At 35.7% G+C, this 15,472-nt stretch overlaps 1 protein-coding gene across 2 annotated transcripts; it reads right to left on the bottom strand.

Moving 5' to 3' along the window:
* Positions 1-378: 378 nt before the first annotated feature.
* LOC122609690 (transcription initiation factor TFIID subunit 1) lies at positions 379-15,380 on the bottom strand. Of its 2 annotated transcripts, none has more exons than XM_043782639.1 (22): positions 15,207-15,380; positions 14,060-14,136; positions 13,158-13,264; positions 12,908-12,970; positions 12,763-12,808; positions 12,288-12,557; positions 11,969-12,081; positions 10,331-10,499; positions 8,666-9,647; positions 7,818-8,020; positions 7,479-7,716; positions 7,047-7,383; positions 6,757-6,966; positions 6,549-6,626; positions 6,023-6,226; positions 5,697-5,903; positions 4,337-4,832; positions 3,648-3,847; positions 3,350-3,478; positions 3,151-3,207; positions 1,510-2,529; positions 379-1,154 (listed from the first exon to the last, which is right to left on the bottom strand). In XM_043782639.1, exons 2-22 carry the CDS (start codon positions 14,118-14,120, stop codon positions 804-806), a joined length of 5,541 nt encoding a protein of 1,846 aa, XP_043638574.1. In that variant the 5' UTR covers positions 14,121-14,136; positions 15,207-15,380; the 3' UTR covers positions 379-803. The 2 variants fall into 2 exon arrangements, with proteins under 2 accessions (XP_043638574.1, XP_043638575.1); XM_043782640.1 differs by having other exon boundaries at positions 3,648-3,844.
* Positions 15,381-15,472: the final 92 nt, after the last annotated feature.

Raw genomic sequence — 15,472 nt, 5'->3', positions numbered from 1 at the left:
ACTACCAACTTAGTGGACATGTAGAGTACAAGTACAGTTATCTTCTCTGAATATATATGATACTTTAAAATGTAACCCAATTCAAAAAGGAGGTCTCATCAATTGTAGAGATATGAAATGGAGAAATATCTAAACTTCAACAATGAATGAACTAAAAATCGTTTTAGGCTTATATTTACAAATACTTGTCGAGAAACGCTAGTGCCTCTCCTCATTTCCACCATCACCACCGACATAAGTTGCTCCGGTCCATCATATCTAGCAGATCTCCATGCTGCTGTCATTTGCTGCTCATTGATAATTAATGTCTTTAGCACTCATGAAGCTACTGATGGTGATAGTGGTTACTGGTAAGAGTTAAGAGGTGCACAAATTAACTTTATTGAACACCAATAATACACCCGAGACTTTCCAAACCAGTATTGTCTCTATTACAATAAAAATCAGTCATTCTCAGTTTGAAGAAGAATAGATGCAACTGACTAGCATTGTATCATTGTATGTAGCCATTTAATATTTTCTTTTCAAAATAAATACAAACTTTTGAAAGACACGTGAAACATGAATTGAGTAAAGGGCGACCCAGGTATTCCAATGATAACTTCATCAGCTCATCACCACAACCTCCATGATATTGCCCATGCAGCAAGAACATAACAAGACGGGTGTACAAAACATATAACTATCTATACTCTACATATATACAATTTCCTTACATAAAATAGAGGAAAAGTTGCTCTCTTACCCCCCTTTAACTAAATTACAGGGCAAATGTACAATTCTACTTACAATGATACATATCTTTAGTCCTCTATATCAGCTTCGTGTTCAGTCAAATCTTTATCCTTTTCAGATAACAAGAAATCACAAAGCTCCAAAAGCTGGTCAGCAAGAGGAGGAATCCCGGGATTTCTCCCATCATTATATTTATGAGCATTGAATGTAATTTGCCACATATCGTGTCTGAATGCATCTCTGTTTTTATACTCGAATCTTCTAACCTTTTCCCTCATTGTTGCCAGGTCCATTGGGCGGTCTATTATCCTCAGGTAGTCTGGAGCTTCTTTTCTGGTCACGGGTTTCAAGAAAAGAAATGACACCTCATTTGCCTTCAGTGTATCGATAATCTCCTCCAATACATTTGCCAAACCAACCTGTTATCAAGCAAAAGATCACACCCATGTATCAATTACAAAAACAACTTTCACTGATTTATGTATAAATAGGTCAAATGAAGGCGTGTTTCACCTGGGAAGGTTTTAAACAGGTAATATTAACAACTAGCTTAAAAGGAAACAGGTGGAAACTCCATGACTCCATGGTGCAACTTTAATGCATATAACTAACACACACTTATCAATCAGTATCAAAATGACACGTTTTGACCCGTTGCCCAACCACCAACCTTGCCACATCTAATGAAGCAGTTACTTAAACCACTATTGACAAAAGTACCAGTTTTAAACAGAATTACTTGCTTATTAAAACAAGAAAAGAACAGTGAATTACCTCTCCTCCTTTGCGACGTTTCACTGCTGGGGTGTAGTCGACACTGAACCTCCCACCTAAATCTGAAACAGGTTTCCGCTTTGCAGACCGTTCTCTTTCAGTGGCCCGTCTCTCATCTCTTCTAGGGTGAGTATCCTCATAATAATCATTTATCATCCCAAAATTTCTGTTATTCTTTTTCTTCTTTTTTTCTCTTTGGCGCCTTTCTTCTTCCCGCTCTCTTTTTATATCCTCTTCAAAGCGTCTAATATTTGCAACCAGTTCCTGCTCTTGTAACTTTCTGGCTTGCTGCTCTTCAAATAACAATCGGGCCTGTTCATCTCTCTGTCTTTCCATTCTCAATGATTCCCAATACCGGTTATCATCTTTAGCTCTATTAGCCCGGCCCCTTTCCACAAAATGTTCACTTTCATTGTCTCTATGCATTTGAAAACCCGATAATTCGGTCATTCTTTTTGTCTTTCTAGGCTCGATTGGGCTTATTTCTTGACTAACCTGGTCAAGATCAAAGACTTCCCTGGGTCGTCTAATAACAATTGTTTTTCTAGGTGGATTCGGGTTGCTATTACTCTCAACGGGTGGCCGAATCACAAGAGAGGGGGGTATATGTGAATCAACTTGCACATCATCAGTTTTCATCTTGTTGGAGAAAATAATTTTATTAACTTTAACTGAGGATCTATTAACGGCTTCAGTATCTGAAGTCACAGGTCTATCAGAAACCTGAGAGGTGCTAGGAGTAGCCTTTTCGGGAGCCATGTTACTATTGGCAGGCCCGCATTTCACTTTTAGAACTTTGGCTTTCAATGAGTTCCTCTCATCGTCTGGGGATCTTTCTACTACGGCTAGCTTTGTCCCCTTTTGTATGAGCTTTTTTACAGTATTTTTCTGTTGTGGTTTGGGAGTGGAATCTAAATTAATAGATTTGTTTGGCCCTTTTTCAGGATCCATACTTTCAATTTGGATGTTGGAGTTTTCTCTATACTTGGGACAGTGTTTGTTGGTCTTCATGTGACCATACTGAAAAAACATGATAAAATCAAAATCACCAAAAGTATATATAGTATATTAATGGTTGTTTGTGAATTTTTTTTTTGTAAAGCCAGCCTCTTATTTTTTAATGGTGACACATAGACTTGCTTCAGTCTCAAATGATCTGCCAGTTTGATTTACCCAAAGTTTGACATTACTAAAACGCAATGAATATTTGCTCACGTGACAAATTGGTTTGTATCGTCTTGTGAGCAAATTGATTTGTATCATCTGTATTGGGTCAAATGGTGAAAACAGAAGAAATAGCTTAAAAGGAAGCAACTCGTCTGGGCGACAAGGGCACCCAGATATTTCAGTGCATAAATCCTTTGTACTATTTTATTGAGAAAAACTATCATTTAACATGCCAAAGGTAAATTTAACCTTCAGGCACAACCTCTTGTCAGCGAGAGCAACCAGACCCTTGGCTACCCATACAAGATAAACTACCAGTGACCCATTCCCTAATCCACCATTTTTCCACCTCTAGTTAGATTTTTATCATAGTTTATGGTCAAACTGGAAAAAGAATAATCATACATTTGTCGATTAGATGACTGGTCCCGTATTTGACCAAGAAAGGAAAGGCATGGCACTTATAGAACATACCTGACCACAAGCTCCACATGTAAAACTCTCTCTTGCGTTTTTCTTTGTATTTCCAACCTGCAATCAAACAGAAGTAAGATCAGGTTAATTGCTAAAGAAAAAAAAGTTTCAAGAAAAAGCATAGAAAAAACCAACCATATAAACTGCAGACTGTTTTATTTCTTGTGACAAATGGTAACAGAACGGAAAAATCACTAACCTTCATGATATTCATTCCATCATTCAAAATTCTAAGCTTCTTATTCAGTAAACCAACTTGTTCAAAATCATCCTTCTTTTTGGTTTTCATCTTTCCAGGAAAGTTCTTCCTAAAAGGAAATAATTCATCCTGCCACCACACATTGTTACATCACTTAAATCTTATGTAGCCGTGTAGGTATTATATGAGAAAGTAGTTATTTAATCGAGTTTAGCCAATGGTAATAGTCAATCACGCCCCTAAACATAATCACATAAGCAAATTATGTATAGCTGAAAAGTGAAGAGAGGATACACACATCTTTTGTCGATTTGATGGCAATTTCATTGATGGAAAATGATCCATCAGGTCGAGTGTCACACGTTGGCTTCTCAACTGTGTTGATTGTCTTTAACCTATCTTTGTTTTTGGAGTTACGATTTAACTGCTGCATAGAAACAGATCCCATATCTCCTCCCGCTTTCACCTTTTTCTTCTTACGTTCAGCCTCATCATCTGCTGAATAATCCAAATGTCAACCATTTTGTATATATTTGTGATATTAATATATATACGGTCTGTCATGTACATGTACTAGTATGACATACAACCATATTACTTATACTAAAGTTTTTTTGTGGAATAAAGTCTAACCGGGTAACCCTTTACCCCATAAAATGAAAGAACTTGGCTAAAAGGGAAAGTGACAACAGGCTGAAAGTCACCCAAATTCAATTTCAAGTTTTATCGCATAAAACCTCCAAAGTCGGTCTTTATCTAAACAATGCTATCACTATTACAATAATGTCTTTCTAATTATTATTAATGCGTTGACCATTTGTAATTGTTATATGAAGGATTATAAAAGTGGCGTGTCCACTTCACCCGACCCAGCCTGTTTTACCCGTTGTACCAGGGGATCTGTTCCAACCTGGCATCACTTGACCAGCTGCCCAACCTGCCCATCTTGTCACCTCTAATAGAAGCCTAACAGGATGGAGTACGTACCATCCATGAGCATTCTGCATAACTCTGCTGCTTCGGCCGCTTCATCTTCATTTTCCACTTCTGCCTGAGCTTGGGAAGGCAAGCGTCTCATTTTTATCCCCTTAACACTAGCTAAATTTTCATGATTTGACTCGAAATTTCCCTCATCTCCATCATCACCTTCTTCTGCATCCAGCAAATTCTCAAGATCCCCTGCAAATGAATCCAGATCACTGTTTGCTTCGGTGTCACTTCCATTATCTTCACCATCTATGGCAGAGAGATTTTGTAATTGTCGTTCCCAAATCTCCTGACATTTTTCTCTAGTTTGTTGTTGAAGCTGCAAAAATGACATTCTCTGGCCGCCTTGGCCACGCGCATACTTGTTGATTGTAGTTGGATCAGCCTCATGTCCAGATGCAGCCTGTTCACTAGAAAGCTTTCGAATCATTGCAATGCGATGCCATCTTGTAAGTTTTGCAATCTGATCCTCTGGAACATTGAATTTTATAAGAACCTGTTGCATAGGATAACGTTGAGAAATTACATATTCCATGCATCCCAAAATAAATGTCTGCTTCTAAAACAATATATCAACTTTCCCATTCTACATTTAATTACATTCTTTTACCAAATTTCATTCCTTAAAAAAGTGTCTACTATAAAGGGTAAAACTGAGATTTAAGTATTTCAAGATGCAATTATTACAAATTCCCATAACTAACAATGAAGTGCTCCTTTGTCTAGTTGACAAATTTTGGGACATACGGAGTATGAAGAATCGTTTACTTTGGGAGTGGGTTGACCTTCTGTATTTAAAATCAATATCTGATCATCAGGTTAGTCAAGCTGCTAGCATATTGCCAATAGTTTCTCTTGTTTAATGTAATTTGCCGTTTAAAAAATATTTTTTTTGCCAAGTTGCCGATAATCAGCTTCTAGTATTTGGGTAACAATTCTGATTTATTAAGAATAGAAGTTTAGGAGTAGCTCGAACGAAACGCTTCTAGTTATCTAATTATTTAGCGGTCATGCACACCCTTAAATATTCATAAATTTCCTGATGCCCAAAAACCACTGATATCACAACTTCATACAATAGAAGCAAATCCAAACAACATCTCTTGCAACCAGTTTTAATAGAGCTGATTATCTGGTTTTGTTTTTCCATTTCCCGTAACGACCTTTATTATACACCCTGATTTCCTCCATTATTTCCTTGCCAGATATTCAACAAGTCTGAAGGTGATTATTATAACTTAAAGCAGCAGACATATGCATGGTCTAATCTACTGCACCACATTTGACTATCTTATACTTATTGTTTCACATCAGACACTAAGATAAACAAGATACTAGCTCAAAAAAGAAGTAAAAAAACCTCGCGTGCTGCTTTCATGCTTAATCTACGAAGATCAGCATCTGTTCCTGTCACTTGCAAGACCCCTCGAGTTACAGGTACCTTTTTCTTGGCTGTTGCATTCGAGACCGGTGCCTTGGAAGCAGTACGAACATAACTAAATCCCAAACCTCGACCAGATGGATCACCAACCCCAGTAATCTCTAACTTCTCAATATTTCCTTTATCCTGAACACGGTACAGATATAATGCATTTAACACAGTACAGATATATTTCCATTATTCATGATACCCATAACACATTAATCATTCAGTTGCATGATTTAATAAGCAAAACTGAAAGTTACCTGATTTGTACATGCAACAAAGTTGCCGCTTAAGGTCCAGGGAGTTATTTGTAATTCTCTCTCAATGTGCGATGCAGCAGCTAAAGCAATTGCTTCAGCGGGTAGCTGATTCATTGCAGAGGAGAGACCAGCTGGTTGAGTCATGCTGATTCCTAGACGTTTCAGCCTATACATTCCAGCGAGCATACTTTCAAAGCGACACACCTAAAAAGAAGAAAAAAAAAGGCAAAACATAACTCACAATTCAAAAGTAGACGGGATGAAAATAAATGTTTTGAACAACCATGCTTCGTAGATTAGATGTAATAAATGGAAACTATTTACACAAAGACCATTGGCCAAAATTAAAGGAACCCCTAAAGCCTATTAACATAGCTATCACTAATCTTAACATGGAGAAATTTTTCTCTTAATTTTTTTCATAGATGGTCAATTTGTTACACTTCCAAAGTATGCTTCCTTGAGCTTAAATTTCAATTGCTGCATTTCAATAGATAGAAGAAAGAGAAAGAGGAGTAAAACATACATCTTCGGGTGAAACCATCTTTCTAAGCTCCTCCTCTGATGGAAAGTGGGAATGCTGCTTCATAACCCATGAACCCCTCTGGCAGTTCCACACCGATGCATCAACAACAATGATTTAAATGTAAACATAAACAAAATGGGGGTTGAAAGCGATCATAAATCTTGATCAGGCATGTATTTGTCAATAGATGATATCTATCAACACTCACCTGAAGATCACAAAAACTCTTCAACTTCTTCCTTACAGGAACTTCAACCCCATTTGCAAACTGTGCTGCTAACTCAGACGCCCGAATGGCAGGTACCAAGCCATTCTTTTGACAGGCACGAAACTCACGATACATAAACACCAGAAGTCTATTCATATGATAATTCTGAACCCCTTTCGACCCAGGGGACATTACCTCCATATGAGGTTCCTACACAAAGGAAAAGACTTAGCAGTCTATATATATTTTCAATATTTTAAAAAGTATGACCAAGAGTTTCCAAAAAAAACCTGTTGTCCAGCAACATAAATCCGGTCAATGCGTCTTAAGGAGAGCTTTCCTTTAGCGGAGCGAATTAGTAAATAGTCCGTGGATGAGACCTTATGTGGATATATTGGAGCTCTATACATATTTGTTTCAAGACATGACTGGGTTGAACCAGCCTTTATATCTCCTAGAAAGGGGGACTTATCAGCAGGATCAAGTGTGAGGACAGTCCCCAAATTGTTAGGACCACTACGCAATTGGGCCCCAGTTTGATCACCAGGGGCTACTTTTTGGTAGTAAGTGCACAAGCGAGCACCCATTCCAGTGTTTCCAAGAAGTAGAGGCCTTTCCTCACAGTACCTGTAATGTGAGGTACCCATTAAATAACGAAGTTAATATGTAAGATAATTATTTAAATGTATAACTGTATTAAATAACTATTTTACAAGACGTACTCCATTAGATATACATGGCCATCTCTCGCTGAGAGATCTGATTTCTTCTTAAAGGCCCCAGGAGGACGCAAGGATTTGTTATCACTAGGAAGCTTTTGGGCGCGGGGTAACAGATGTATTCTTGTACGAACAAGATGCAGCACGGAGTTTGGTCTAACATCCTGTTCGGTAAGAGATTTTTCATCTTCAAGTTCCTTTCCCGAGTATATTATTTTCACGGGTTCGGATAGTTTAAAATCTACCAGATGAAAATGGAAAGGAAAGGGTTATCTTTTTAGCATTCTAGTTCTAAATTAAAGAGACAGAAGACCCAAAAAAGAAGCAGAAACGAAGACCAACCAAGCTTTTTAGTAGCTTTGCCTTTAACAGATAATATCGTCTCCTCGGCATCCACATGAAGCCTGCTGCCTTTCCCTCCCAAGCTTTTCAAGATAATTTTCATTGATCCTTTTGAGAGCAGCTTTCCTTGTTCCTTAAGTGCCACAGCATTTTCATGAGGATACCACAAAGCTTTTGGTCTATGAAAATATGCTATCTCTTTACTGCACATAGAAAAAAATAATCATTAGTCACAGTATGTCCATTCCAGCTGCTACAAGAAATTAGACAAATAATACCACTAGGCATGGGATAAAATCTAGCCGGTGGCTAATTCTATCCATTTGTTAATGAATGGATCGATTCCGTTTATGTTTTTCGCTAACAGGTTGAAGTGCTAAATAAAGAATAGCACAAAAAAAGAGCCGATTTTGGGTTATGTTTTGTCATTAACAGGTACAGGAGAAAAATAGAAAACGATGAACGGGTTGACACTCGGCCAAAGCCCCAAAGTGTGATTTTAATGCACATCAACACCTAAATCATTTTATTTATTTAAAAAAATCAATATATTATTATTGAATTGACAAGAACTTGATTATGTTTGAGAAAATAGATAGCATTAGGGAAAACGAATCAAATAGGATTACTCGGGTTATGTTGCCTTTAACAGGTCTAACAAAAAGCCGCAAAAAAGAAACCCGAATGTACTTTCAGTGCAGACATAATCCTAAATCATTTATTTTGTTACCTTACGTATATATGCATTTAACGTATCACAGGACATCAAAAATTCCAGTAAAAGCTTGGCTCTAAAAATGATAAAACAAATTCACTTGACCCATTTCAGACTAATGATTTGTTCTTACTTGCTAAGCTTGGCTTTCATCGTCTGTAGCTTAAGTGCAGGTATCGAATGCAACACTTTAACACCATGCGCAGCACGCTTTTTAGAATGTGATTTCAGCTGTTGCTGGGAGGACTTTCTGTTCGAATAAAACTTATCATTGGCAATATTAAATCTCTCTCCCAGTTGACCTCCGTGACCATGTACATCCAATAAATCACCTCTTGCTGACTCGGCAGAGCAAGTTGAAATCATGGCTCCAGCGTGAAGATGAAGATCAAGATGCTCACCATCATAGTCATCTACAACTTCAAAAAGCATTTGTTCATCTTGAAGATCAAGATGTAATTTCGCCTTTGAGGATGATTGATGTGGATCCCACACTATTCTTTCCATCCATAACCCATTTAGCAAGTCTTTATTTTGTAAAGTAAGCTTGTTAAATCGCTTAATGGTATCACTCTCAACTGTATTATCTGTTCCCAACCGAGACTCTAAACGCAAAACTTGGGGATGATATACAGATTCTTCGCAAGAACTGTATGATTTTGGATATTTTCTAGAACCAAATGGTTCGACAGAAACAAATCGGTTTCGATAAAAAAGACCATGGTCTTCCTCATCTGTAATTAGCTCAACCGGTGTTTGAGATTTCAATCGTCCTTTCAACAAATCGGACTCGGGTCCAGAAAGTTCACTTCCATCAGAAGTTTCACTTACAGATGGTGAATCATACATAATTCTGTTTTCCCAGTCTTGCTGATCAAGAGGAAGATAGTCGTCTGTACTTTCATTCAATGGTAGGACAACGTGAGAACAGTCTTTTTGCTCATCCTCATTGATATCAGAATTTGGAAGCTCTACTTTATCATCATCGAATGAGGCTAAATCATCTTCAACTACATGTGTATGTCTTATAAAGGGATAACCTTCTAAGGAACCCTTTAAAAAATCCTCCTCATCCTCCTCCACGATATCAGATACATCCATGGTCTTGTATTTTTCTGTAATACAAACACACAGCATATTACCAGATGCAAAGTTTAAGAGAACTACTTAAAAGAGTGTTCAAAGTATGTTTAGGAAGTGATTACATGATGATGCATAATCAAATTCTAATAGATATGTATATTAAACCATACAGTAGGAGATGGTGTTTGGATGTGTTTCTTGATAGATGGACTATCTTTAGTTTAAGCATTTGGAAAACCTGATTATTTAAGAAACTAATACATATATTGAACTGAACAGAAATTTATGAAGGAAAAAAAAACAAGGTGTGCTTTCAAAATTAAGATAGATGGTGTTGATATATTACTCTCTTAGCCCTAATAATTAATTAACTGCAGCTGACGCAACACTTTGACCAAAAACAGAATTCACATATCAAAATACATATGTTTACTATGACAACTCCAAGTTGCAAACTTGTGTAATCACTATGAAAATGCACATTAAACACCTTACAAGTACCAACGATCTAACATCCATAGTATACTTGAAACAAATAACAAGTTATTTGGCCAATGACACGGTGTACTAAGAAACATGATTCATCAGCAAAACCAACAAAAAGCATGCATCATTGTTGCCGGCAAGCAAAACATAGAAGAAAAAACCACATTTATAAATTATCAGGCATAATCAATGAAACTTATTCTGATTTTTTTCAGAATGAAATCAGAACCTTTTGGAACAGATAACCAATGTTCCCTCTTTGCTGCTTTCTTTAAAGGCTCGTGAATAGCAAAAATTTCTGAAAATCGTAAGATCACATTTCCACCTTCTACACAAAGGACAGGCAGGGGTGTTGAACTATTGGCTCCAGGCAGCTCTTCTAAAAGGTTAGTGTCGTCCTAAAAACAAAAATGATGAGATGAGTACCACATTATTGTAGAGATCCAACTAGCAACTACATGCATTCAAGATAGAAGAGATGACATATAGCTAAACACACTTATCTCAACAAAGCATCATATCAGAAAATTTACAAACCAATTAAATTTGTTGATACAAATAGAGTTTAATTAAGGGACTTCCTGGATCAAAAAAGGAATGGCATCATGAACTGTAGGTACAAAGATGGTACCATCAGGAATGTGAGCTGCCAATCTCATACAACACAGACGTCAAGAAATCTAACAATATGTAACTTTTAAGAGTGTGTAAACGTTGTGTGTTATTTGCAAGTATATTACTGGGAAATCCATTTGTACTATCTTTAAGTTGCTTCAAACAAAAAGCAACCTATTAAAAGGTGTAACTTAGAAATTGGAACTGATTTTCTTATAATTGCAACTTAATCAGTTTCTAATATTTGAATAAACAAATACTGATACAGAGTAGCTGACTACTTAAAGGTTAACCAGCATGATAAAATTGGATTATATATTTATATCTGAGTAAAATAGATTTACCTATTTGCCCCTCCTTTTAGCCTAATAGAGATAGGTTTACCACCGTTTTACATAATGTCTTCCTATCTTCACATAAATGTCTTTTGCGGTCAGCTAATCTTATTTAATCTCTAAACAATCAGAAATTGTCAGACTATTACATCTGATTATTTGATTATTAAAACTTCAAACGGCAGAATCACATCCAAACACCATCCTCTGTGGCCTATTTTAATACTAATTATCTGGATGAAATATATATAATATCATATGATCACTTTCAAGGGACATGCCCAACACTTGCTAATAACCAGATCTAGCAAGAGTAAACTAGCTATCAATTCTTCATAAGGTGCTCTTTAACAAATCTGAAGAGGCAAATTTATCCAAAACACATCAAAAGACTAAACTTGCCATCAATCTATTGCTTTTGATACCACTGCTGGTCAGAAATCATGTTACAGTTTAAAAGCTCATCAAAAAGCTATCTGTCTTCCTCAAGTGTTTACCTCTACACTAATAAAATTGTGTTCTCAGATTGTAGCATCAGGTGAATTTTTTAAATATTTATTACCAAGTATGACAAAAATCACCCATGTTTTACAGTAGTTTTTAATTGTTTTATCACTGTACAGTTTATATTATTGACTAAACATTTGCCTTGAATTAAAAAAGAATACAAGGGTGATAAATTTCACTTTGTGACCTTTATTGACAAAATTATCCTGTGACATACTTTAGATGGCAAATAGGCTCTTTAGCCACTGCAAAATATATATATATATATATATATATATATATATCCAAAACAATGAACAATAAGATCAAAGTGCATAGACAATGTAACAAAAATTGGAAAAAGAAGAAAGTTTGTAGTATAGATAATAACTTATATAAGAGAATGTGATACAGGAGATAGATGTGTTAACCTTCTGAACTTCAACAACATCAGGATCTGAATTGTCTATCTCAAGCACACCACTACCATTCACTGGTGAGCATTTCCCCTGAGAAAGCACTGGCAGATCATTCACAACTTCACCTATAAGCCAAGAAAAAGCAAGTTATGTTATTAAGAAAATAAACCAATGAACTCACGTTATTACATTATTTGTATGTCCAAATTCTTATTACTCCTTAAATGCATTTTATGTATTAATCAGAAGGCTTCTCAATTTTTTTTGATACTTAAACATCAAAGGAGTGGAGGACGGAAAAGCTAAGATGTGATTCTACAAATCCTTGAACCTGGTAATGTGGTGGTTGGAAATTGGTCTTTATCATCCACCCGGTCAAATTCTTTCTGTAATTCTTCTTCTTCTTCTTCCTCTTCATCATAATTATCATCATCGAACAATGAAGATGATGCAACTGATGCTACTGTTACTGCTTCTGCAGAAACATAATCAGATTTCGGTAATAGATAATCTTCCTCAGTTAAGGCTTGGACTTCTGGTCCCTCATATTGTTCATCAATATCTTCATAATCTACTGCATCTTCAGCCTTCAAATCATAATCTGCTTAAGAGTGTCGAACAAGAGGTGGGATTAGATAATCATTAACTATAATGTTGCATAGCCAGTCATGATATACTTAATTCAAAGTCGTAGATTTAACACATTAGTAAGCCTACTTATTACAATATCCTGTGCAGATGAAGTTATCAGTTATCACTGAGAAAATAAAAAATTGCATGAGAGACTTCTTGAACTACAACATTACCTTGTTCACCAGCATCACCAGATGTATGTGACTTTTTTACTGCCAACTGAATATAAAAGTGAAAATAACAAAGAGTTAAACCAAAGACTCAAAATGGTGAAAGTTCTTAAAGTGCAGTTAAGGCAAACAGATAGTAATTGTGTACATCGATATCTGTTAACGAAGAACCGAGCTTGTCAGCTAGTGCAGCAAGATGCTCCTTTGCATCCTGAGAAACAAACACTGATTTAGGCACCCTGATTGTCTATAATATTGGTATATATAACCGGATGTGAAGAGACAAAGAGTGGAATACACATACATAGAAGAATTATATAGAGCATATATATATATACACAAATAATGCATAAACAGATATATATATATATATATATATATATAAAACAAATAAATACCTCATCAAGGTAATCAATATCAAGATCACCAGCCCCGTCAATATTCCCAAACATAAATTCTAAAAGACGGCTGCCATCACGACCCTCTTCATATTCATCATCATCATCTGCAAATCAAAATTTAAAACCCTATAGCATGTGAAGAACAGTAGAATGCAAATGATACATCTTTAAGCCCATCTAAAGACTTCAGTATTAGCTTTTCACTTAGTTAAGTTACAGCTATACTCTTGAGGCCTTAAGAACTATAAGTAGTGTCATTAGCAACCACAAAGAACTGAGAAGAGCAGAGTTGATTTTTCTAAAACATCCAACCACCACCAGAGTATGATGCTGGCACATTAGTTACACACACATAAGATATATCATCCATTTTCTCCTCCTTTCAAATTCTTCTGTTTTAATCAGGAATTCAATCATCCATTGTAAGAAAATTTCTACAAAACAGTATACCAAAAGCAGGAAATAAACCCATCTAAAATTGAAAATCATGGGCATGAACGTGCCTAATATTCTAAATGTTAGATTTACCATCATCTCTGTTAGTGTCTAAGTTCATCATTTTCACGTGCAAATTCACCACTCACAATTCTCGACTGTAACAAATAATAGTAAGTTACTCCCTGGGCTACCTCTCCAAGTGCAAACAAGTTATTACCCGTACCTTTTTACAAATATGTTTGGCAAGTTATATGGTTAACATTATATTTACTAAAAAGTTAAATTGATTGTACAAGTTTCTATGCACAACGTACAACACTTTTTATTTTTTGCTAATTTTCATTTTTTAACACTTAAAGTTTCTATTTTTTTAACTTTTTCAAAACAATCAACAATACATATATTAATTAATAATCTACCAACTTGTTGCAGCTAAAAAGTAAAATTTCCATTGTCATTACCTTCATCCCTGTCATCAGCTCCCCTACCATCTTCAGACGTATTACCAGCATTGGAATCCATTATCTCTTATAAAAAACTGCAACATAAACAAGAATTTAATTCAGCATCAATAACAAACATACACCTCCGGATGCTTATCCATATCTACAGCATGTCTAAGAAACATGTACAAAAAGCCAGCCACTGTAAAACGCTAATCAACAGTCATGTTTCCAATATCCAGGTTCATTCAGCCATATTACTCAAACACATCCAGTTTAAAATACATCCAGTTTAAAAAAAAAAGAGTTAAAAATAACAGAAAATATTACTCAAACACATTTCTTCCCACAACTTCTTGGTCACTGCGTCAATGGGCCACCTTGGGTACTGTTGGGCAAAAGGGCTCGTTGGGATTATTAACAAAAATAATGCAGCTTTTAGTTTTTATTTAGTGATGTCTGATGACAGTTATATCCATGACTCTTGTCATGGATCAAGTGGTTAACATCCTTGCCTCTGGAGACAGAGGTCAAGGGTTCAATCCTCACCCCATTCAAAGGCGGAGGGCATTTTTTTCTATCATTTAGATAGAACCTGAAAGCAACCTCTCTACCTAGGTAGAGGTAGGGCTGTGTACATCTCAACCTCCCCCATACACCGTCGAGTTATTGAGACCCAAAACCCGTGGAAGACGCCATTGGGTGTTACATTTACATTTACTTATTTAGTTACATCCATGACTCTTGTCTTTCTTCTAATGCTTTCTTCTGAGTTTTCTGATATTACCGGTACTACGGAAAACAAAATAGACTACATCCATTTATCATGACCAGAAGCACACGATTATTTGGAACGGAAAAATATTACTTTTCACATTTCTAACAGATTATGAACATATTCTCATCAAATTTTTTAGCTTTTTAACAAGTCTAAGGTTTACATAACCTAATTTCCAAACCAAACACTAAAAGCACATGAATTTTGAACTTAAAATATATTTAAACAGAAATGTACACCTAAATCCCTAAAAATTTTAATTTTCTAAGCAAAATAAAACCCTGATTACCAAAAATAAACACAATTTATAAACAAGATAAAAAAAATATAAACATAATTATATATAGCAATAAAAAAAATTGAAAATTTGCCTGAGGAAACACGTACCTGATTGTGTGTAGATATAGATCGATTGTATCTATTATATGTTGAGGATATTGAAGAGTGATTGAGAGGATTTGATAGTGAATTCAGAAACCCTAATTTGTTTTTTGGGATTTTTTTATTCAATTGAATTGGGAATTGGAAATATATATGCGTAATTGTATATGTATAGATGTAGAAGCAGAAAGAAAGAAAGAAAAGGGATTTACAGAGAGCGTGATGTGCATATATATAGGGTGTTGGCGGAGAAGGGGGATAATAATAATATA

The sequence above is a fragment of the Erigeron canadensis genome, chromosome 8 (genome assembly GCF_010389155.1).
Source record: "Erigeron canadensis isolate Cc75 chromosome 8, C_canadensis_v1, whole genome shotgun sequence".
Lineage (NCBI taxonomy): Eukaryota > Viridiplantae > Streptophyta > Magnoliopsida > Asterales > Asteraceae > Erigeron > Erigeron canadensis.
This window is presented reverse-complemented; position numbering and strand designations above follow the sequence as displayed.